Here is a 23,159-nt window from a genome sequence, read left to right as displayed (position 1 = left end):
ATTGGGCTGCCTGTGTAAACGCAGCCTCTGAGGCTTACAGTATGTAGCTTACTGGTGCAGTGGTTCTCAATTCTCAGCCTTCAGTCCACAGAGAGTCTTTGTGACACTGACACTGAGCACAGGATGTGGCAGGAGCGGTGTGGCAGGGCGGTGGCCTCCGTCTGCTTCTCTCTATCTCTCTCTTTCCAACTTTCTCTGTTTGTATCCCTCTGTCTCTCAGCCTGTCTCACCTCGAACACGGAGACGCCATCCTTCCTGTAGATCTCATTGGCTGGAGGGTGGAACCAGGCACACTTTCTCATGTGCTGGAAGAGGATGCTGCGACTCTTCATGTAGCGCAGGCAGAACTCACACAGGTAGAGCTTAGGCAGTCTGGGACAGGGAGAGGAGATTGAGGAAAATTGAAGAGGACCAGACAAGAGCAAAACTGACTTTAAGTCATTAACATAAATTATACAAACATAAACTAACAGTGGACTGACTCGGAGTGGAGCGTGTGAAATGTTTGCGTTTGTTTACCTGCTGTACTCTTGTGGGTACGGAGAGGAGTACCAAGTCTGGATCTCAAACTTGCCAAACTCGATGACAGACGGGCAGCGCATTTGGGGATCTGGAGGGCCGGTCACCCCCACTTTCTGCACACAGACAGATAGATAGACAGACAGAGAGAGAGACAGAGCGAGAGAAGAGAAGGGGGGTTCAGGTTTGTAGCTCCAGTATAAAGTGAAGGCCATGTTTTCCAACAGGGAATTAAGAAAATAACCTGGATCAGACTGAGATTACACACCAGGGATTACTGGGCCTCTGACTGACCCCTGCCTAACCCAGCACGGTATGCCCGACACACACACTAAGGCCTGGCACGCACCGGCACTCAAACACACCATACACACACACACACACTCAGTGACAGAAAGACATACACACACCAAGGCACACCCACACAGGCACAGTAAAACAAACAAGCGCACACATACACACACCGGCTCCTGTGCAGCTGGCACCCTGACGCCTGCTTACATGATTATTATCAGCTCTCTGGTCTGTCTTGAGTGGAAACTCTAGGCATCTGCCATTGGGTTCTGTTGACATGCGCTGGTAACCACACACTCCGAAACACACACACCTAAGGCCCCTCACCCCTGCCTACAGAGTCAGATCTGAGTTAAATTTTTTTCACTGACTGCCGTGAGAGGAGAGGATCAACTCTCAGAGGAACACAAGCAGTTCAACAATGTGTCTAGTCTACACTGTAATTGTAAACAAACCACAAGGCAACAGGAAACCATCAAACGCTGTGCTTGTACCTCTACTTTTCACCAGCCTTTCCTATTCTCCTACTGACCAAGACTAGAGAAAACTCAGTGACAAAATGTCAAGACAAGAATAAAACCCAGCGTTGGCATAGAGTGTTTCTCCTGTGATATATGGCAGTGATCTGAAGCTCTGCTCTGTCTGTGCCAGTGAGGGATTGCAACAGAATAGACACAGATAGATCAGCTCTGCTCCGACAACGCACTGAACCACAGTGCCCCCCTCACACACACACACACAGAGACAAACACTTTCTTTCTTTGTCTCAGTCTTCGTGGTTACCTGTAGTGCAAGCTCCTGGATGTGTCTGAAGAGTTCCACATCTTTCTCCGTCAGGTTCTCGTGTCCTGGCAGCTTGTCCTCGTCCTCACGCCAGTCACTACTGTCCTGATTATCTGTGGAGGACAGAGACAGAGGAGGACAGTAGTCAGTGGGACACTTAGAGAAAGGGGACAGTACATTCACATTTGAAGGTTCTGACTGTGTGGCCAGTGGGCCAGTTCTCAAAGACCAACAACCACTATGCAGGTGTTGAGTCTGTCTGAAGGACATAGTATGAAGTGCAGCTTTTGACTGATACAAATACAGCCACTACAGCCTCTCGTTCACCCTCAGTATTCAATGCATTATTCAGCCTACCCTCCTCACCTGTCCTGTCGTCCCCCTCTCCCTTGCGTATGGCCTTCTTACGGATGCGGTATTGCTGGGAATAGTCCACCTCGTGCTGGGCCTTGCGTCCGTCGGGCGAGGGCGTGAAGAACTTTGTGAGGGCGTCAATCAGGCCCTTGGTCTTCTTGTTGAAGCGAAGGCCGCCCTGCTCCGACGAGTCCTCTCGTAGGGAGAACAGCAGCCGGTCGTCGCCAGGATAACCCTCGCAGGACGAGCTGGACGACGAGTGCGGTGAGGAGGAGCCCTGCGAGCGACGGCCCCCCTTCCGCCTGCCACGCCCACCCGGCCCTCGCAGCTTCTTGAATGGCCTGCCCGGTCTGCAACGGGAGATGGGATTATTCAGACACCCACCAGCTAATAGCAACACACTATATAGACTAAGGCCTGGTTATTTGGAAGCAATTTACATAGCAACAAGAGCCACTGAAGACAGCCAAAACAAAACAGATAAATTAACAATAGTTTGTACAGATTGGCATTTGTGTTTCCAATGATCAAGTAGTGTCAACAAAAGACATCAAGGCTAGGTCCCCCACTCCCCACATTAAACAGCTCCATTTGGTTGATCAGTGAGTTTCAAATCAAATCAAATGTTATTTGTCACATACACATGTTTAGCAGATGTTATTGAGGGTGTAGCGAAATGCTTGTGTTTCTAAATCCAACAGTGCAGTATATCTAACAATTCACAACAATACACACAACCTAAAAGTAAAATAATGGAATATTAGGATGAGGAATGTCAGAGTGGCTTTGACTAAAATACAGTAGAATAGAATACAGTATATACATATGAGATGAGTAAAGCAAAAATATGTAAACATTATTAGAGAGACTAGTGTTCCATTTTTAAAGTGGCCAGTGATTCCATGTCTATGTATATTGGGCAGCAGCCTCTAAGCATAACCCTGCACCTTAGAGCTAGATTCTATAGCTAGATTCTATGCTCCAAAGAAGCGTAATTTATGGCATGAAACTCTGGTATTTTTATCCTAATAGGCAGTCATTAAAAACAGTCTGTAGTCATTAGAAATAGTCTGACTGGCCAGTGAAACTCTAGTGGGGCTGATCTGAAGTGACCCACTGTGTTTTACAGGTCTAGCACCGTGCCGTGCTGAGCTGCTAGCTCCCAGACGATGCTGCCAAGCAGCCGCTCTCTCCATGTTGTTACCAACCTGTTCTTGGGTCGTCCCAGTGGTGCGTTGTAGCGCCGTTTGATTTGTGCTGCCTTTTCATGCAAGAGCTTTCTTCCCTTTTTCCTGGGCTGACAGATCTGACAGATCCACATGCCTGGTGGGAGAGCAGAACAGAACAGATCAGAGCAGAAGAGATCAGATCAGAGGAGTGTATTAGCTTAGCTGGCCTGAAATCGCTTCTTCAGTTCTACCACCATTCACTGACATGCACTACACAGTACCACCAGCATTAGAACCACAATAAAGATCCATTTCATTACACTGGGGGAAAGAGGTCTCTTCTTGGTTTGTGGTCCTTCGGAGCTTTGTCATTTGTTCTCAATTACCTCATGGCCATAGTCGTTTAGATGTACAGTGGATCCATTTACTGCACAGAGGCAGGTATTTCCCGGGACAGTGTATGTTTAAGTGGATTTTATTGGGTACATTAGGAGGGTCAGGGGTAGGAGAGGGAGAGAGGAGAAGTAGTGGAGCGGGGGTTACCTTTTGGCATCCGCATCAGTGGGGGGTCACAGCACTCCATGTGGAAACCCCGGTCACAGGAGTCACAGAACAACATGTTCTCCTGCACGCACACACACACAGACATCAGTAAACGTTTGGTCACTCCCTGCCGTCAAGTTTACATAGTTGACATTTCCACCATTTGCATATTTCCCTCCAACCAGAACTGTACTTGGCAGGTCTGAGGAGAAAGAGATAACTATCTGCAGCAGCTGTCTAAAATAGTTATGTTTGTTGAAAAACAACAGATCTGATTCCTACGTACTGAGCTGAAGTACAGGCAGGCACACTGGCTGACACAGAGATACACAGAGACAAACACTCACCGCGTTTTTGCCTTGATCTTGACAGTTGCTGCAGGTCTTGCATTCGATGCACTGCCACCACAGAGCTTTGACTCGTACAGTGAGCTCTGGTGAGAACTTTAGACAGGAGGGGTGGCCTAGGACACACAGATCAACAGCGTCACACACACACTCACAATCCAGACAACCAAATGACAACACCACCTCACAATAGAAAAAAGTGCCACTCAAAAAGCCATATAGATCCAAAATCAACCATGACAACAAACTGACAAATTCAGACATCTACGAGAACTAACAAATCAACCTGTCACATTATAACTTTAGTTTGACAAATCAAAACAAATAACCTAGTATTGAAATGAAACCTAAGACAAGTCCAATAGAACAAGGTGCAGGCAGCGCAGCCTTGACGTCTCTGCGTATAGAAACCGTGCTGCCACTGTGCGACTCACCGCTGTTGCCACAGTCTGCACAGGAGATGAGCTCCTCTGGCTTCTTGTCTCGGTTCGACTCCTTGGTGCCCAGGCAGAAGCTGCAGATAGGGATGGGCTCTGCCACAGGCTGAGAGATAGAGAGAGGGAGAGCGAGAGAGAGCGAGCGAGCGAGCGAAGAGGGACACAGAGGGAGAGTCACTTATTAACAGCTCCATTCAACTGATCCATTGTACCAGACAGAGGGGTAAAAAAACAACAAGAGCATCGTTGTGTCCACATTCAGATCATGGTCAATGAGCCTGCTGTGAGAAGGTTTGAACCAGCCACAGAGACAACAGTTACAGTTCAATCAGACAGGAATTGAATACAGTAAATTTGTCAGTGAGATTAAGTGAATGGCAGAGGCAGCAGACTCTTCCCTGGTGAGGATGTTGTGATCTAACAGATGACCATTAAAGGCTATGATGATGATGATGAGAGCCTGCCTATACTACAGAAGATCAGGGCCCATATTATTCATAAAGTGTCTCAGAGTAAGACTGAGGACCTAGGATCAGTTTAGCCTTTTAGATTATAATGAACGGACACGGGGGACCTGATCCTAGATCAGCACTCCAACTCCAACATAGGTAATAGTTACTACAGTACCCAGAGGTCTTGGTTCTGCTCCTGACTGACTGCTTGATCAGATCAGATCTGATACTAGAGCATATCGCATGACCTGAATGAACCGTCCCTCCCTTGACTCAGCTTGGATGGCTGCTTAACATTCCCATTTAATTTCCAGAGCAGAGCAGCACTGCGCTGTGCAGTGTGAGTAGGGCCGGGACGATACCACCAGTATCGCGTTACTTGTTAGTATTGTGGCAAGGAAACAAAACACGAAGCAGATTCAACTTCTTTAGGAAAACAGCCCTAATGTTGGAAACACCATTATGTTGTCATCCAGAGTCACATGTATTTATTTTCAAAACTATAGCACACAATATTTTATATACAGCAGGTTTTTAAAAGGACCAAAGAGTAAGGTCTGCTTCGTGATTTCATTTCTGACATGGAAAAAAATATTGTAATACTGGTATCGTCCCAGCCCTAAGTGTGAGAGCCACTAAAGGCCATGTTCTGTTTTGATGCTTATACTGTAGCACGCAATCTGACATGTGCTTCTGGGATGCCATAAATCATTCAGCATGAGCGGGAGAAGAGGAGAGCCACCCAGGACCCTTTCTCTGAGAGAGACACACACACACACATCCTCACACATTCATATCAACAGACACAGGGCAGCTACACAGAGTGAGTCACACACAATTGTCTTCCCTGCACATACAGAGGGGATAGAAACAGGAAGAGGGATGGGATGGTTCTCCTTCAATGTCCCTGGAGCCTTGGAGCCCAAGGGAGTAGTCAGTGGTGGAGGGAGGCTGATGACTAAAGCCCAGGGGGCTGGGAGGTAGGGAGCCTGGACTGGGGTCGGGGTTAGGATATAGGGCTGGCGGAAAGGGTTGGGTCTAGGGTAGGGTGCTGGGGTAGGGGGCTGTGGCGAAGGGGTGAAGGCCAAATTTCCCTCCCCAAAATATCATTTGGATAATAATGCATTTTATTCATTGATGGAAAAAGTTGATGTGCTCCAACGTAAATATATTTCATAGGCTAATACATCCTCAAGCTGCTGGGAAATTAGTGTCGCGTGTCTCTTTCTATTTTGACTCAAGCAAAAGACAAGTGAGTGTACGCCGACTGGGCAAAATTGGCAAAGATTATGTTGATTATCCCCGTTTCCAGTGCGCCCGCCAAGAGGGGATTCTTTCTACAAAACATAGTAAAAGACGGCCTCAAGATTGCGCCTTCTTGAGGACAAAGTAACGAGGCTGATGCACATCTCAAGCTGCTCCAAGGAGTTGGACCATTTTGACTTCCCAACAGCAGCGGCTCACTTTGAGCAGGTCAAGGTCTGCCGCAAACTCAAGCAAATTAGAGGCATATTATTGTGTTCGTCAGGCCCGGTCTTAGAAGTTCCGCTGCCGCCCTAAGCAAGATCAACATATGCAGCCCGTGTCATGTATAGTATAAAGATTTGTAATGGATAGACTAGAGTAGAGTAATAATGTGTATCATGCACAATTGGTGCATTTCAGTTGAGCTTATTCCGTAGCACTTGGAAACGACACATCGTTGAAAACTATTCATGTCAGAGAGTTACAATGTTGCAATCACTAGGCAGCCAACTGCCTATAGTAGGAAACAGAGTTATCAATAAGCCATTATCACATGACGCGAGTCACGACCCCACGATAGTTCAAATTACAATAAACATAATATTTATTAACATCATCCAGTAGAGAAAAAAAGTGTAAAAAGTGCTTTCATAAATGCATGGCACAGGCCTCCTTTCACAGGAGCATTGTAAAAATAAGCTTTCTCTCAATGAACCAGCCTTAACGAATAGTTTATTTACATATTGAATTTGATTGTCCAACACCAGTTTTATCATTTCTTCATTTTGTGGCCTCTTTCCACTGCTGTGGTGCTGAATGGCAGCGGGAATGGGAAGTGGGGTGGGCCGGCCCTGGTGTTCGTAGACAGCCATGTTTTGTTATTAGGCTAATTAAAATGTTAATGCCCGGGCTAAATTAAATTAGAGAGGCCTCGATTGTATATGAAAACATCTGTGTTTTGTTATTTATTAATTAAAATATTCATACAAATAGCCTATAGGACAGGTCGTTCGCAAATTATATTATACAAATATATTTTGAAGTTGTGTTTTATTACTGTGTAGGCAACTTGTTCAAGGCTAAATGTTTTTTTTCTTCTTTTTTTAAATGTTAATGTAAATATTAATTTATGATTTATAGCAGGAATGAATACAACCTGTCATGTTGGTATAAGAACATCGTTCTACTTTATTTTACTACAACTTTACAGGCAAATTTATATTTGTTAAGATGAATTACAATAATCTAAATGTCATTTTGAGCACCGTGGGTGGACGCCCTAATGCGGTACGCACCCAATGCATATGGATGTCCGGTAAATTTCTCAACTGTCCGGTAAATTAAAATATTGCCAGTCACGTGGTCTGGCGCCAAGTTTTACTAACGGAAACCCTGCTGGGTAGGATAAGGCTGGGGGCTAGGGGCTGGGGCAGGTGCAAAGACATTCCTGGCTGACTGCACATAGCTCCACGCAGGGAGGGAAGAAGCAGGTCCAAGCAGGGGAGAGAGGAGAAGAGACAGGCTGAAGAGCTTGATTTATTGGGTTCATTTCCCTCTTACTCAGGCTCCTGCTTGCATGCAGGGACACCTCACATTGAGACACAGAGAGAGCTAGAGACAGAGAGGGGGGAGAGAGGGGGGAGAAAGCGAGAGATGGGGGAGAAAGCGAGAGATGGGGGAGAAAGCGAGAGGGGGGAGAGAGAGAGAGAGAGAGAAAATAGAGAAGAAAATAAATAGGAAAAGAGAAGGAGGGAAAATAAGGCAGCAGTCCTTTGTGCAGCCTCCCAGAGACCAACACCTCAATCATTCCTGCCAGTTAACACCTTCCCTCCCAGTGGAGGTTGCCCTGTGTGTGTGCTCACTCACTCGCTTGCTCTCTCCACACTCGAGCAGCTAGCGCAGGCAGAGCACAGTCATCAGGTTTCATACATACACATTACAGTGTGGGGTTTCATTTGTGATATGACTCAATTACTGACACTAAAGAGCTAAATCAATTTCCAAGACAATGTGTGTGGGAGAAATGGAATACATGTCCCTGATATTCCTCATGGAGGCATGCCTTCTTTTTTAAAAGCCAAACTTTTTTTATGGTCACATACACCAGATAGGTGCAGTGAAATGTGTTGTTTTACAGGGTTGTTTTTATAGTAGTACAGCGCCCCTGGAGCAAATTAGGGTGAAGTGCCTTGCTCAAGGACACATACTGATTTTTTACCTTGTCGGCTCGGGTATTCGACCCAACGATCTTTCGGTTAATGGCCCAACTATCTAACTGCTAGGCTACCTACCGCCCTAACCTTCTGTAAGGTTAGCCATACATTTCCCTCAAGAGATAGTATTTTCTAATGCATTAGGCATAAACTTACTGACTGGTGAGTCAGTCACGTGGTTGGCAGACGGTGACATTCTAGTCCAGGATTCCCACAAATGTGTTGTTGACCTGTATGCTACTATGTACACACTAAATAAGAAAGCAGGAAACGTTAGTCACAACATAGACACACCTATAACTCATCTCACCATGTCAACACAACAGCAGCGTAATCTCTACATGCTTGAACAGACAGAGTCCAGACCAAAACATGTCCTTCAGGTTAGAGAGAGGGCTCAGGCCCTTTAAATGGAGACAGACAGGGAGAGTAACCCTATCCCTACTCTGTCCTGACATCTAGCCCTCTGTCTTACTAAGGCCAACACTTGAGCAAAAACAGAGCCTAGTTAATAAGGATTTATAGCACAGGCCTAGATTTTCCACGTCCCATTATGAAAGATACACTAGCTCATGCTACGGTACCTTGAAATAGGTTGTCTCAGTTGCGATCCAATATTCGCATAGCGATTTTTTTTGTTGCCAAAATGCAATCTGAAAAACTATGTTTAATGCTGTATTGATAGTAAATGTACCAATTATATGATAAGGGAACAACAGTCCCACCATTTTAATTGTCAATAATTTAATTTAGCCAATATTGTTGATGCAGAATGTTAAGCTCACTGGTTTGAGACCACAAAATCAACCAAATCCGCTAAATAGCGCTGCTAATAATTCTATATTGAAAATACTGTGATTGAAGATGTTTTTTAAAACTCCATGAAATATAAAAAATATATATAGGTTCATTATCATTTCTACACACTTTCTACCTGGTTTTAGACGTTTAAGATAAATCGCGAACCATTCAAAACCTCCTGCGACCCAAATTTGGGTCGCGACCCACCAGTTGAGAATCGCTGGTGTACAATACACTAGCTGAGAGACGCGCTGTGAGAGTGGCCTTGTTTCTCCTTGTCCATTTGCAATGGCACTGGGTGTAATAGAGAAGGGACAAGTGAATGAGAGAGGACAGAGGAGGAGAATGAAAGAGAGAACAATGAAGAGGACGAAAGGATAAGGATGTAAGGAGGGGGGGAAATAGGATAAGAGAGAGAAAGAGAGAGGGAGAGAGAAAGAGAGAGGGAGAGAGAGAGAAAGAGAGAGGGAGAGAGAGAAAGAGAGAGGGAGAGAGAAAGAGGGAAAAGATGCCCTGTTGTCCTTGTCTCCTCTCAAGTCAAGGTTCTCATTAACATGTGAAACCCATTTTACCATCCAACCACCAGGCAGCGCTGGGCTGCCCCCCCCTCCCCAATACAGACCCAGCCCCCTCACCACAACCTCATTGATCACCGTTACAGGCCGCTCGCTCCGCAGCACACGCTCGGCCGCTCGCACACTTTCGTCACGAGGAACACACACAAAACACATGACCTCCAGGCCATAGCAGGAATATGGAGTGGGAGTGGATGACTTAACATAGGGGGTGGAGCTAGATATACATCTTCCGATGGCTCAAATGGTTGGAGAATGGTGTTAGGAACACCCGAGCAGTGGGTTTGACTCCTGCATGGGCCAGTGGACCACATATCCTGAATAGCTGTATTACTGGCTGTAAATCCATTTGTATAATAGCATTACCTAAATGACCTTATTATTACATGCGTTGGGGTTTCAGTTCAAATAGACGTGCTTCCTGCCGGTCTAGCTGTTAGAAGCAGTGAAGCATCGTACAGTAGGGAGGTTAAAGAGGTAACAAGGCTGAATCAGTAATCACTGTATCAAAAAGGTACAAGTTGGCTGTGTGTGTGCCAGCTAAAGACTTCCCAGATGTAGAACACATTGGCCCCATTTGCTGGGTTATGGTTCTACATAGCCCTGCAGTCATTCTACGCCAACAATCATTTTCATCACTCTCTCCCTCCGTAGCCACTTTAACCCCAGTCAGCCTGATAATGGCAATCCACCAGACTACTGTCCAGATACTGTCTATGTCTCGGTGTGTGGTGTGTGTGTGACTCATACACCTCTGGTGTCACTAGGGCAAATGGGAACACCTGGCCAGTGAAATATGAGCTCTGTTAGATTTCATTAGTGACACACCAACATTAGCAACCTGTTCACAATACAGCCCTATTTAAAAGGCCAAGCGTAGGCTGAATACGTCCATAACCTGAGTGAAGTATAGGTCAATGGACGAGGCCTTTGAGCACAGAGTAGAAGCAAATTCAAATGATGTCTCCTATCTAATGACTCCAGGTGATGCATTGGGTTAAATGTAAACAATAGCTGCCACCAATTCAAATCTACCTGAACTTTCCCAGACTCCACACTTCACTATAAGATGGTTTAGTCTACTAACAAATAATCAGCCCTGTATTGTCCGTCAATACTTTCCTAAACCCTACTTGATCCATTGGTTTAGCAGACTGCTAACAGATATCTGCTCTCTCTACTGCAAACCTGATACTCAACGGGCTTCAAAGACATTGTCATCATGACTCTGGGATATGGCCCTCTCTCTGGACCCCAGTGGTGTCCACTGTCCACTACTGAGATAAATGTCTCACTCCTCCGTCCAGACACCTCTCTAACCTGGCCAGCGCCTCTCTACGGTCACAGAGACACTGCAGACACACACAGAGCAGATGATGCAGTGGTGGGGGAGACTGCACTGATGATGCAGTGGTAGGGGAGACTGCACTGATGATGCAGTGGTGGGGGAGACTGCACTGATGATGCAGTGGTGGGGGAGACTGCACTGATGATGCAGTGGTGGGGGAGACTGCACTGATGATGCAGTGGTGGGGGGAGACTGCACTGATGATGCAGTGGTGGGGGGAGACTGCACTGATGATGCAGTGGTGGGGGAGACTGCACTGATGATGCAGTGGTGGGGGAGACTGCACTGATGATGCAGTGGTGGGGGAGACTGCACTGATGATGCAGTGGTGGGGGAGACTGCACTGATGATGCAGTGGTGGGGGAGACTGCACTGATAATGCAGTGGTGGGGGGAGACTGCACTGATAATGCAGTGGTGGGGGAGTGCACTGATGATGCAGTGGTGGGGGAGACTGCACTGATGATGCAGTGGTGGGGGAGACTGCACTGATGATGCAGTGGTGGGGGAGACTGCACTGATGATGCAGTGGTGGGGGAGACTGCACTGACCCAAGGCACATAATCCTTGTTTACTGGTATGTTGTATTTATGTCCTGTGTAGCGTCCTCTGTAGCTCAGCTGGTAGAGCACGGCGCTTGTAACGCCAAGGTAGTGGGTTCGATCCCCGGGACCCCATACACAAAAAGAAAAAATGTATGCACGCATGACTGTAAGTCGCTTTGGATAAAAGTGTCTGCTAAATGGCATATTATTATTATTATTATGCCTTTACTTAGCAGATAAAAAATATAAAAAAACACTAGAGGGTTGTAATGTTAGCTAAAAGGCGAGGGGGAGCTAATATCTATGTGAGAAGTTTCAGTAACTAGCCTACACAGGGCGAGCGGTACATGCGTATGCCATTACGGTTTGAAAGTGACCGGGATAAAAATACAATTAGGTTCCAATTAGGCCTACAACTCATTCATAAGCAGACAACCAACCTGCTAGAACACTGAACAGAACTAATCAGGTCAGTGAGAACACTACACGGTCACCCCAATCCAAGCAGTTCAGTTGCTAATATTTTCACACATCCCTCCCCTGACACAGCAACATCAGTGAGGAGAACTCTGCTTCACCCGGGTCCAGCTGCTGTGAAAAGGGCAAGCACAGGGCCACGATCGCTCTTCACCTCACCTCCCCGACGCCACAACAATACCCATCCTATCCCCGTCCCCATCCCCTAGCCTCCTAATGGCCCACTAGGCTCATAACTACGGCTGGCTCCGGGTGGCTCAGCTCAGGAAAAAGCTCAGGAAAAGCAATGAGGTTTGCTATCTATACATCTGTGACCCTTGTATGACTCCACACCCCCCTTGCCTCCCCCAATATGGCCCAGTAGTGACCCCCTGTTAGGGGGAGAGAGTGGGTCTGCAGTAATGTTTGAATGGAGCTGTGTGACACAGTCATTCGGTGTCGAGTACACAAATCTCCCCTGCAATGGGGTCAAAGCCGGTGCTTGTCCATTTGTTTTGCTTTTTTCCCCCCCTCCCCTTCCACCTCTCCCCTCACCCACCGCTCCCTTTCTAAATCACAACCACTAGCAATCATGAAGCCAATATGGCACTGATGAGCCTTTGCCTGAGTGAGAGAGAGAGAGGGAAGAGGGAAGCGTGAGCGTCACACCCCACCAGTCACACACACACACACATAAACACAGTGGGGCTTGCTAGAGGACAGGAGGCTGAGAGAGGCTCTATGGCAGAGACATGGTGAGGCAGCTACTTTAATACTGCAAATAGCAGCATAAGAGGAACAGAGCTGTCTGGTCTGGAGGTTGCCTGAATGCCAAAGAGAAACATTCAAATAACTCCCAGCCAGCAAGGAAGCTGCTTTAGTAGCAGTACACCCAGAGTTCACCATGCAACGCCTCCAAACAACAAATGAACACCACTACACTACTACGAATGAGCCTGTTTACTCACTATGAACGGCATTGAACTAAGTCAAAGAGGGATCACCGTCTTAAAAGGATAATTCACACCACTAATTCCTACGATTAACAATGTTAAATAACACTAATTAGGACTGGGAATTGCCAGGGACCTCACGATATGATATCACAATACTTAGGTGCCAATACAATATGTATTGCGATTCTCACCATTCTATATGTATTGAGCTTTCGATACTGTGATTTTATTGAGATTCGATGTTCCAAACATATTGCTCACCATATGTCTGCTGCAGAAGGCCAAGAAAGCCATGAGAAAATTAGTTTTGATCAGTCATGGAAATAAAAGTGCTGGGCCGAGTTATAAAAGTTGGCTGTCAGAAGTATTACAATGTAAATGTACTTTTAATCCGTCTGTCTGCATATTCTAAGACATGGCATATGGGGGTGCAGTGAGACACTGTTTTCATCAATCATCTTGACAAAACGTATACTTAACTGGAAAATCAACCAATCCACTGTCGTTAACACAACGAAAAGTTCAAATGCTTTATTATCTAAATGTTGAAATTGCGTGGGCAACGGAGAGAAACAAAATGGTGCAGTTTGAGGCCATGTGGCGGAGAGAGATGCAGGCGCCGTGGGTCTGGGCAGGTGTGATGTAGTTGACGTTTGTGTGATGTCGTTTGTACAGTGCATTTGGAAAGTATTGAGACCCATTCCTTTTTCCACATATTGTTACGTTACAGCCTTATTCTTAAATGGATTAAATAAAAAATCCTCATCAATCTACACACAATACCCCATAATGACATAGCGAAAACAGGTTTAGAAATGTTTGCAAATGTATGAAAAATACAAAACATAAATACCTTATTTACGTAAGTATTCAGACCCTTTGCTATGAGACTCAAATTGAGGTCAGGAGCATCCTGCTTCCATTGTTCATCCTTGAGATGTTTCTACAACTTGATTGGAGTCCACCTGTGGTAAATTCAATTGATTGGACATGATTTGGAAAGGCACACACCTGTCTATATAAGGTCCCAGTTGACAGTGCATGTAAGAGCAAAAACCAAGCCATGAGTTCGAAAGAATTGTACATAGAGCTCAGAGACAGGATTGTGCCGAGGCACAGATCTGGGGACGGGTACCAAAAAATGTCTACAGCATTGAAGATCTCCAAGAAAACCGTAGCCTCCATCATTCTTAAATGGAAGACGTTTGGAACCACCAAGACTCTTGCTAGAGCTGGCCGCCCTGCCAAACTGAGCAATTGGGGGAGAAGGGCCTTGGTCAGGGAGGTGACCAAGAACCCGATGGTCACTCTGACAGAGCTCCAGTTCCTCTGTGGAGATGGGAGAACCTTCCAGAAGGACAACCATCTTTGCAGCACTCCACCAAATCAAGCCTTTATGATAAAGTGGCCAGAGGGAAGCCACTCCTCAGTAAAAAGGCACATGACAGCCCGCTTGGAGTTTGCCAAAAGGCACCTAAAGGACTCTCAGACCATGAGAAACAACATTCTCTGGTCTGATGAAATCAAGACTGAACTCTTTGGCCTGAATGCCAAGCGTCACGTCTGGATGAATCCTGGCACCATCCCTACGGTGAAGCATGGTGGTGGCAGCATCATGCTGTGGGGATGTTTTTCAGCAGCAGGGACTGGGAGACTAGTCAGGATCGAGGGAAAGATAAACAGAGACAAGTGCAGAGAGATCCTTGATGAAAACCTGCTCCAGAGCGCAGAGGACCTCAGACTGGGGCAAAGGTTCACCTTCCAACAGGACAACGACCCTAAGCACACAGCCAAGACAACGCAGGAGTGGCTTCGGGACAAGTTTCTGAATGTCCTTGAGTGGCCCAGCCAGAGCCCGGACTTGAACCCGATCTAACATCTCTGGAGAGACCTGAAAATATCTGTGCAGCGACGCTCCCCATCCAACCTGACATAGCTTGAGAGGATCTGCAGAGAGGAATGGGAGAAACTCCCCAAATACAGGTGTGCCAAGCGTATTGTAGCGTCATACCGAAGAAGACTCAAGGCCGTAACCGCTGCCAAAGGTGCTTCAACAAAGTACTGAATAAAGGGTCTGAATACTTATTTAAAACTGTATCGCACCCCCCCCCATCACTAACACTAATATGTGAAAACAATATTTTTGGTGAACAAATGTTTCATTTTGTAGTTAGAACAAGGTTCATGTGAAAATCGGTTGCAGCTCAAGTCGACTACAAAATCGCTAATGCAATGGCAGCTACCAACAAACGTAGCTACACACAATAATACCAAAGTCAATATCAGCATGTGAAGTACAGTAGCTAGCTACCTGTAAAATCTCCTAAACAAACTGCACTATAAATTTAAGAGTCTCACCAAGTTCAACTTGCAGTTCCTCTCTGCCCAGAGTGCAGAGTACATTGCTATGGCAACAATGGCCCACAAGACGCATTGCGAGATGGTATTTGAAAGAGAAACTGAATTTAATCATTGGGTACACTGTTTAGATTGAGCACATCTAAGCAAAATATATACTTTGTCATGACGATTTAAATGGATGTGTTCTAGACTAGTATGCCCATACCATCTATTGGCTGATTTGGTGATCTGGAGCGCAGGTAATTGTTTTAAAAGCATTATGAAATGTGATAGTGTGTTATCCCCTATCTCCAGTGAGGAGAACCATGTACAGTAGCTATGATGCATTCCTACTCGATTTCCTGATTTTACATATGGACCACATAAAAGTTAAATCATGGGGAATGTTTTTATTTTACCCACTGAACATAGGCTTTCACCAAATGACAGTAGTTTCATATTTTTTATTTCTGGGGGTGGATTATCCCTTTAAGTGGTGGCCATCTGGGCCAGTAGTGTGTTAGCCTACATACCCAACCCTCCAGCCGGTCAGTCAGTCAGCCAGCCAGGCAAGCATGTGACTCCTGGCTGCTCCCACCACTCAGCAGTGCTTATCCTAGTGTATGTCCCAAATGGCACCCTATTCCCTATATAGTGCACTACTTTTGACCAGGGCCCTTAGGTCTCTGATCAAAAGTAGTGCACTATGTAGGGAATAGGGTGACATTTGGGACACACCCCTGCAGTATGAATGGAAAGCCTCACAAGACAAGCCCCCTTGTACGGCAGAGAAGAGTAGAGTAGAGATGTACTACTCACCCAGTCACAACAGTCTGGCTGGAAGGATCTCTCTCTCTTTCTCTCTCTCCCCCCATCCCATCCTCCCTCCCTCCCATCACCTCCCTTCCATCTCCCGACAGGGAGCAGCCCTGCAGCTGGTCACCAGTCTCTCTCTCGTCCTGGCAGGACACTCACTGGGCGCCACGTGACTCTTCCCTCTCCTCCTCCTCCTTCTTTTTCCTCTCTTTCTCCTCCTACTGCAGGCCTGAGACAGAGGGCTGGAGAGCAGCACTTGCCCTTGGCAGCTGCCCACAGAGCACTAAGCTCACCGCTTGGTACAGCGCTCCGCTCACCCTGCTGCCTCCTGGAGTACACACCACCACTACACCCAGACCCGGCACCCTGAAAGAGACACTGAAAACCCTGGTACTCTGTCCCCAAGCCAGGGCTCCGAACACACACACGGGTCAAATGGACACACTGACTGCCACAGCGATGCTACGCTGGTCGTCTCCCCCATGGTGCTACTCTGACCTGTGGACTGACCTGTTCTACCTAGGGTTTCTCTTTCACAGCTCTCCAACTGTCTGTCTGCTGGTCAAAGGCCAATTTGGCTAAAACGTGTTGCTTTAGGTCAGTCATGTAAATCACACAAAGACATGCAACACAGCTTAGATCTCTTTGTCAGCTACGTCCCCTGCTTATATTCACAAGCCAATCTTGAAAATGATTAAACCATTTAAGTGCTCTACACTGACCTTTTTTTTTTTACAAGGAACGCGTGTGCACCTAAGTTGAAAAATGCAGGCAGACACAAACATTTAGGAACACAAGGAAAAATATTTTACATATTAAAGCTAGAATACTTAATTTTTCTAGACGCGCTGCCGAATAATGTCAATTCACACAGCAAAATATTTAGTTGCATATGCGAGTATAATGGTTGCACTGTAGAGCCCTGCATTTGACAACACTCACTCCAACAAAGACATTATCAATCAAACCACACTGTGCAATAAATGTGTAAGTTAATGCCCTGGAAGGAGTGAGAGGGATTTTGTTTGTATACTGTGCACGGACTGGTTCAAAATGAAACTCAGTTCAAGGTTTGACATTGTGGCTTGCCAAACTCTACTGCATGGCTGTCCGACCTGTCTACTAATTGCATGTGATAAAGTTCCCTTTTTGGCATTACGTCTTCCCTGGCAGCCCTACAACCACATGGGAAAACACTTTTCAAAAGATCATTCTAGCTCTGCTAACATTGATTGTGTGGTGGTCGTGTGCTGCCTTCAGCCTTCATTGTTTGTTTACTTCTACATGATCGTCACTAGACTTCAACCATCTGCCTGACTACCTTCCTCTGATCAAGCCATGAACTGTCCCTCTCCATCTTTAGAGGATGCATGCACTCAAAGACTTGGCCTCTATTGGTTGACCTAACTATGGCTAGGCTACTCATGATGTATCGCTTGTTTGTTTTTTTTGCTTTTGAAGCACTTTGAGATTTTAATAAAAAGCGCTATAGAAATGTAATTAATTACCACTTATTATTCTTTCCACTGCCACAGGAGACAAAGAAATTACGGATTGCTCTTTTAACAGTTAACCCTTTACACTTACACTGTAGGTTTACAGAGACATTACATTGTGTTTATATTTGAGAAAGAGAATGTAGGTGCATGTATGGTATGGTGTGTGGCTTACCTTGTCCTTCTCGTGTGGCAGCAGGCGGACAGGTGGCAGGGAGTCCAGCGCCACGGTGCCCGTCCCGTCCAACTGGGAGCTGCGGCTGATGAGGTGGAAGAGCGGCCCGTTCTTGGCCACCCTGCCGTGGGCACACGCCCGCTTTAGTGCCACCCTCAGCTGCTGGTGGAACAGCCCAGGCCCCATGGAGCCACTGCCAGACAGGTAGGCCGCCACGTCCCCCTGGCATTTGAGGAAGCGCTCAACACTCTTTAGGGTGGAGCCCCCTGGCTCATGGAGCCCCTCCAGGGAACGCTTGATCAGCTTGTTCCAGTCCAGCCCTGGTTTCTTCCCAGAGCGATGGTGGCTCCCGCCGTGGCCCACATGCCCATGATGACCACCCCCTCCACCTACTCCTCCCCCACCACCGCTGCCCAGGCGGGGCTTGGGGAAGGCCAGGCGGCCGGGGTTCTCTGGATCCTTGTAGGAGTTGAGCCCCTTGTTAGAGACTTTGAGGATGGTTCCATCCTTGACACTGAGCTCCAGCTGTTCCAGTACAGTCTTGCGGTCCAGCCCGTGGGACATGGACACAGCGTTGCATATCCTCTCCTCCGACGGCCGCTGCTTCTGCTTCTTCACCTTCTTGATGGCCTCCAGGATCCAGGTGGTGTACATCGGGTTGGCCAGCTTCACCATGACTGCGGCTGGAGGTCACAATGACGACACACACACACACACAAACACACCCGTAGCGGGCAAAGGGTAAGAGTCCCGCGGCCTACGCCGCCTCCTCCTCCTCCTAGCCCCTCTGTCCGAAGACTATCCTTTGTCCCGGGGCCGCACAGAGAGTCCCTCAGAGCCTGGTCCTGAGCAGCACGGCAGGGAACAGCTCACCATAGCATAGGCCCCCCCCCGCCAACCCCCCCAATAAAGCCTGGTCCACCCACTTCCCTCTCCCGGCAAGTTCAGTTAGCCTGGGGGTGAGCAGTGTCGTGGATTAGCAGGTACTAGACTAACTCTGTGGAGCTGTGGTAGACCCACTCACACTACAACAATAACACTGAGGTTTCTCCCACTACTGCCTGTTGCAAAGGACAGAGGGGCAAACAGATACAACCTGATGATTCAGTCTCCCCTCAATGTAAATAAGAGGCTCTCAATGTGATGTGGAAACCTTGACCGTCATCTTGAGTTGAAGATCAGTTGTAGTGTTTGGGTAGTGTCAGGACAGCGGGGAAAAAACAACGTTTTCTGTAGATTATTGGAATAAACTATTTTGCAGGAGGATGTAAATGTATTTCATCTGCGCGGCTCCACTCCTCTTCCCTCTCTCCTTCTCTCCAGCGGTATCCACTTGTTCTCAGGTCTGGAAGGGGACAGATATCTCACCCCAAGGAGCAGCGAGGGCTGATCACCTTCATGCCTATTAAACTTCAGCAAGAAACGCACCCTGCAGAAACAAAGGACACACACACGGAAGGGTCAGAGAAACAGTGTGCAAGAGGAACAGCAGCAAGACGGTAACATTCTGCAGGCAAAACCGTATTAGAGTTGAGGTAATACTGCCGTTTCAAAACATTTGCTTCCTTTTGTGCCTACTGAATGTAACCCTCAGAAGACACATGTACAAAGACACTCCTCAAACAACAGCATCATGTAATCAAAGTCATGCTTGGCCACTAAACACAGACACACAGTTATATAGCACACATCTTGTATGAGATGGATACATGCTGCCTGAAGTAGATCAACATTACCTGACATGAGCAGCGTTTTTTAACACTGAACATGACAAAAACATTTAAGATGGGAAGAGAAAACCCTGAGCAGAGGGCATATACCCAGATCTAAACATCATCTTCCTTCACCCAGTTAGCTCAGAAGGACAGTGCCAGACTAACATCAGCCACTGTGATGATCTCTAATGTAGCCAGATCTTTAGTCTGTTCTCTCTTTTTGTGTAAATCCAGATTATTTAAACCACAAAACCAGAGCAACTCTCATAACTGAGTAAACACTAGTGAAGAAAGATCTACCTCCTTTATTTACATGTTATAGTATATTATTTTTATATAGCTAAGATTTTCACAACATGGGCTCATGAATTGGGAAAGAAAACAGACATTGATTAAAAGGTCATACATAACACAACAGCCCAGATTATGGCGAACGGGACACATTCTTGTTGAATTCTTGATATTAGAATTGTGCCAAGCCACATGGTTCTCACTTTGAACAGCAAAGCAAATAAACTGAAATAGCTAAATAAACAGAACACCAGCTATCCATGTCTCATGTTTTCAGTGCCTTGATATCAGCAAGCATGCTAACGTTAGATAGCTTTGTATTCAATGCACAACAAACATGATCTTGGATTAAATTTGTGCATTAGCTGATTAAGATATATCGTTAAAAAAAACACATTTTGTGACCTAAGGTAGCTAGCGGTGTTCGTTATCTGGCTAAACATGTGTCTCGGTACTGGTAGCTAGCTAACTATGTTAACGTTAGCCATTTATTTCAAAACAGATTGGTGTTACTGTAGTGTTAGCACAGTTAACTGACAGTAGTTAACGTTAGCTAGCTATCCAAGCAATAGCCAAGTGTCTCACTTTCTCAACCTACTCCTCTGTTTACTCTCACTGATATGATAGGCAATTAGCTATGTTGCTACAAACCTTCCCGCGAACTGATATAGCTAATTTGCTTGTTAGCAGTAACGAAATAGCTCAGAACAGTAACAACGTGTAGCTAGCTAGCTGTCTGGAAACCAGTGCTTTGACACAATCAACAATGACAGATTCCTACAACGCCCGAGGTTTCAAACAATAACACAGGCAACAATCACAAGGAATAATCTAATTTAGAATGTAATTGATAATATTCACGATGAGATCGCGGACTGCAAATGCACAATGTAAGTTGTAAATGGCCATAACGGCTATCGGGAAAGTGCCAAAATGACGACTTCATAGTGGATAATTTTCCAACGTTACAATATATGTTCTATGGCCGTTCGGCCTCCTTCTCCGCCTCGGCTCTGGGTGAAAATATTTCCCCGCAAGACGCGTCCCTACGGCTACCTATCCCTCACCTTTCCCTACTTCCTTCCTGCATGCATTACCTTTCCCTACTTCCTTCCTGCAACACCCACCCGCCCACATAGTGCCTGCGGACTGCGGTGCCGTGAAGACAAGGCCGTTGGAGCGAAGTAGGCCTCAACTCACTCACTCGCTCGCTCACCCCCCCTCCCTCCTTCCAACCCCCCCTCGCGATCTTCATCTCCCCGTACCCCGTTCCCTCTACCTCTCGCGGTTTCCAGAAAGCTAGGACTGGTCCAGTTCGGGTTTCAAAGGGAAGCTCGGAGACCTTGTAATATCCTCTCCCCACTAGCCACTACTCACCGGAATTTCGTGTCGAGTTGCCGAGGAGAATGTGCCAAAAATCCTTCGAATCCGAGACAACAACAAGCCAAAAAATGCAGCCAGAGACCAGAGGCTCCAAAGCTGACGCCATCTTTGAGTGAAACAGCAGCTCAGCTAGTGGGGGAGGGGGGAACAGTCGGGGCCAGGGACCGTCTGCATCGTTCAAACTGCAAAGCCGAGTGGACAGGAAAACTCACTGCAAGGGGAGAGGGGGGACAACGGAGTTGTAGCTGTGAGGGGTGGATAGCGTTTGAACACATGAAATGGAAGAAAGGGAGGGACAGATGGTGGAGCAGAAAAAAGGATAGAAAGGTGTTCTTGCTTTCGCCACTGGGCGCGCGCGCACACGGATAGTGTCATTTAGGGAACGTCTGAATGTATTAATTTTACAGCTGGCTCGTGAGAGAAAAATCAAAGCAACGGAGTGTGGTTTTAAATGAGAGGGTATTTAAAGATCAAAGCGAGAGCCCTCTCTCTACACAGCCGGGTAGGTTCTGCAATCTATTGTAGCGGCTCAGTTATCTGTTAGAGCAGGAGAATGAAACAGCAAAGATACAGTGCCTGAAATAAATATCGGAGCTTTGTTACTATGTATCCGACTACGCTAGGATCACTCGACAAAGTGTATCTGTTTATGTTGATCGCTGGTTCCCCGGCAGTCAGATTACGATAGCTAATATTATCCTCCCACAAAAAACGATTATGTTAATTGAGCGCAATGACGAGCAACAGAGAACCACACCGGCAGAAACAACCATAAATTGGAATTGACAGGTGAACCTTGTAACACCTTTTCCCGCTCATTAATGTTCTGCATTTCAGAAAGGGAGCTGTTATCAAACAATATGGTATTTTGACATTTAGGCAACATTTCTTGATATCTCACTACACGATCTCTGAATCTACAAGTGCCACATTAATTATGTGCTAAGTGCATTATGTCTTGTAGGGATACATCATGCATGGATCAGTTTAATGTCACATCAGTGAGTGATCCTATTTATACGATTTCATTTGATCATATCAACAATGTATAATACATGAAAACTGTTTTACATATTAAATCTGTCAATCACATCCCACTGGGCACAGAGGTCAATTCAACGTCTTTTCCACGTTGGTTCAACATAATTTCATTGAAAGAACGTTGATTCAACCAGTGTGTGCCCAGTGGGATGGAACTGAAGAAATGAATTACATTCTTTAGTTTCCTCTTTGTTGAATAAAAAACAACACCACCTGCCTGTATATCAACCAGGCAAAGACCATCCCTCCCTATTAGAACTCCCTATTCATGATGATCTTATGATCTCCCTGGATGCTAAATTAAATTATGTGAAGCTTTGTTTAAAATGATTAGCACCCTGCAGTCCTCAGAGAGGGATTATCAAGTCATAAAGGGAGCAATTAGATCATAGGAGGTTTTCCCTGGTTAGAAAAACCATATGAGACAAAGCATATGCACATTGAAGTAGCTACCCGTATGACACGGTAGGTAGGCAGGCAGGCTATGGTAGTAGCTTTTGACAAAAGATAAATAACGAAGATAAATATGAGTTCAAAAAACATTCTAAGCCAGCATGAAACTACCATCATCACATCACATCAAATCAAATTATTTATGCATAGTCACTTTAACTCTACCCACATGTACATATTACTTCAACTAGCCGGTGCCCCCGCACATTGACTCTGCACCGGTACCCCCCTGTATATATAGCCTCCCTACTGTTATTTTATTTTATTTCTGCTCTTTTTTTTAAACACTTTTTTTGTTGTTGTTTTATTTTACTTTTTTATTTAAAAAATAAATGCACTGTTGGTTAATGGCTGTAAGTAAGCACTTCACTGTAATGTCTGCACCTGTTGTATTCGGCGCATGTGGCCAATAA

The 23,159-nt window shown here is 46.1% G+C and overlaps 1 protein-coding gene across 2 annotated transcripts in view; it reads right to left on the bottom strand.

The window, feature by feature from the left end:
- kat6a (K(lysine) acetyltransferase 6A) overlaps positions 1-21,586 on the bottom strand; it is a 31,121-nt gene extending 9,535 nt beyond the window's left edge. Inside the window, exons 1-10 of one of the 2 annotated variants that reach the window (XM_041835771.2) lie at positions 21,247-21,586; positions 17,864-19,292; positions 4,444-4,552; positions 4,010-4,125; positions 3,663-3,744; positions 3,159-3,273; positions 1,954-2,300; positions 1,597-1,709; positions 520-635; positions 231-372 (exon numbers count right to left, since the gene is read on the bottom strand). In XM_041835771.2, the coding sequence (XP_041691705.2) occupies positions 231-372; positions 520-635; positions 1,597-1,709; positions 1,954-2,300; positions 3,159-3,273; positions 3,663-3,744; positions 4,010-4,125; positions 4,444-4,552; positions 17,864-18,538 (1,815 nt within the window). In that variant the 5' untranslated portion in view covers positions 18,539-19,292; positions 21,247-21,586. The remainder of the gene's footprint in view (positions 1-230; positions 373-519; positions 636-1,596; positions 1,710-1,953; positions 2,301-3,158; positions 3,274-3,662; positions 3,745-4,009; positions 4,126-4,443; positions 4,553-17,863; positions 19,293-21,246) is intronic. The other variant, XM_045226833.1, reaches the window with a different exon arrangement.
- Positions 21,587-23,159: the final 1,573 nt, after the last annotated feature.

The sequence above is a fragment of the Coregonus clupeaformis genome, chromosome 18 (genome assembly GCF_020615455.1).
Source record: "Coregonus clupeaformis isolate EN_2021a chromosome 18, ASM2061545v1, whole genome shotgun sequence".
Classification (NCBI taxonomy): domain Eukaryota; kingdom Metazoa; phylum Chordata; class Actinopteri; order Salmoniformes; family Salmonidae; genus Coregonus; species Coregonus clupeaformis.
The sequence above is the reverse complement of the archived record's forward strand: the minus strand, read 5'-3'. Positions and strand labels throughout refer to the sequence as shown.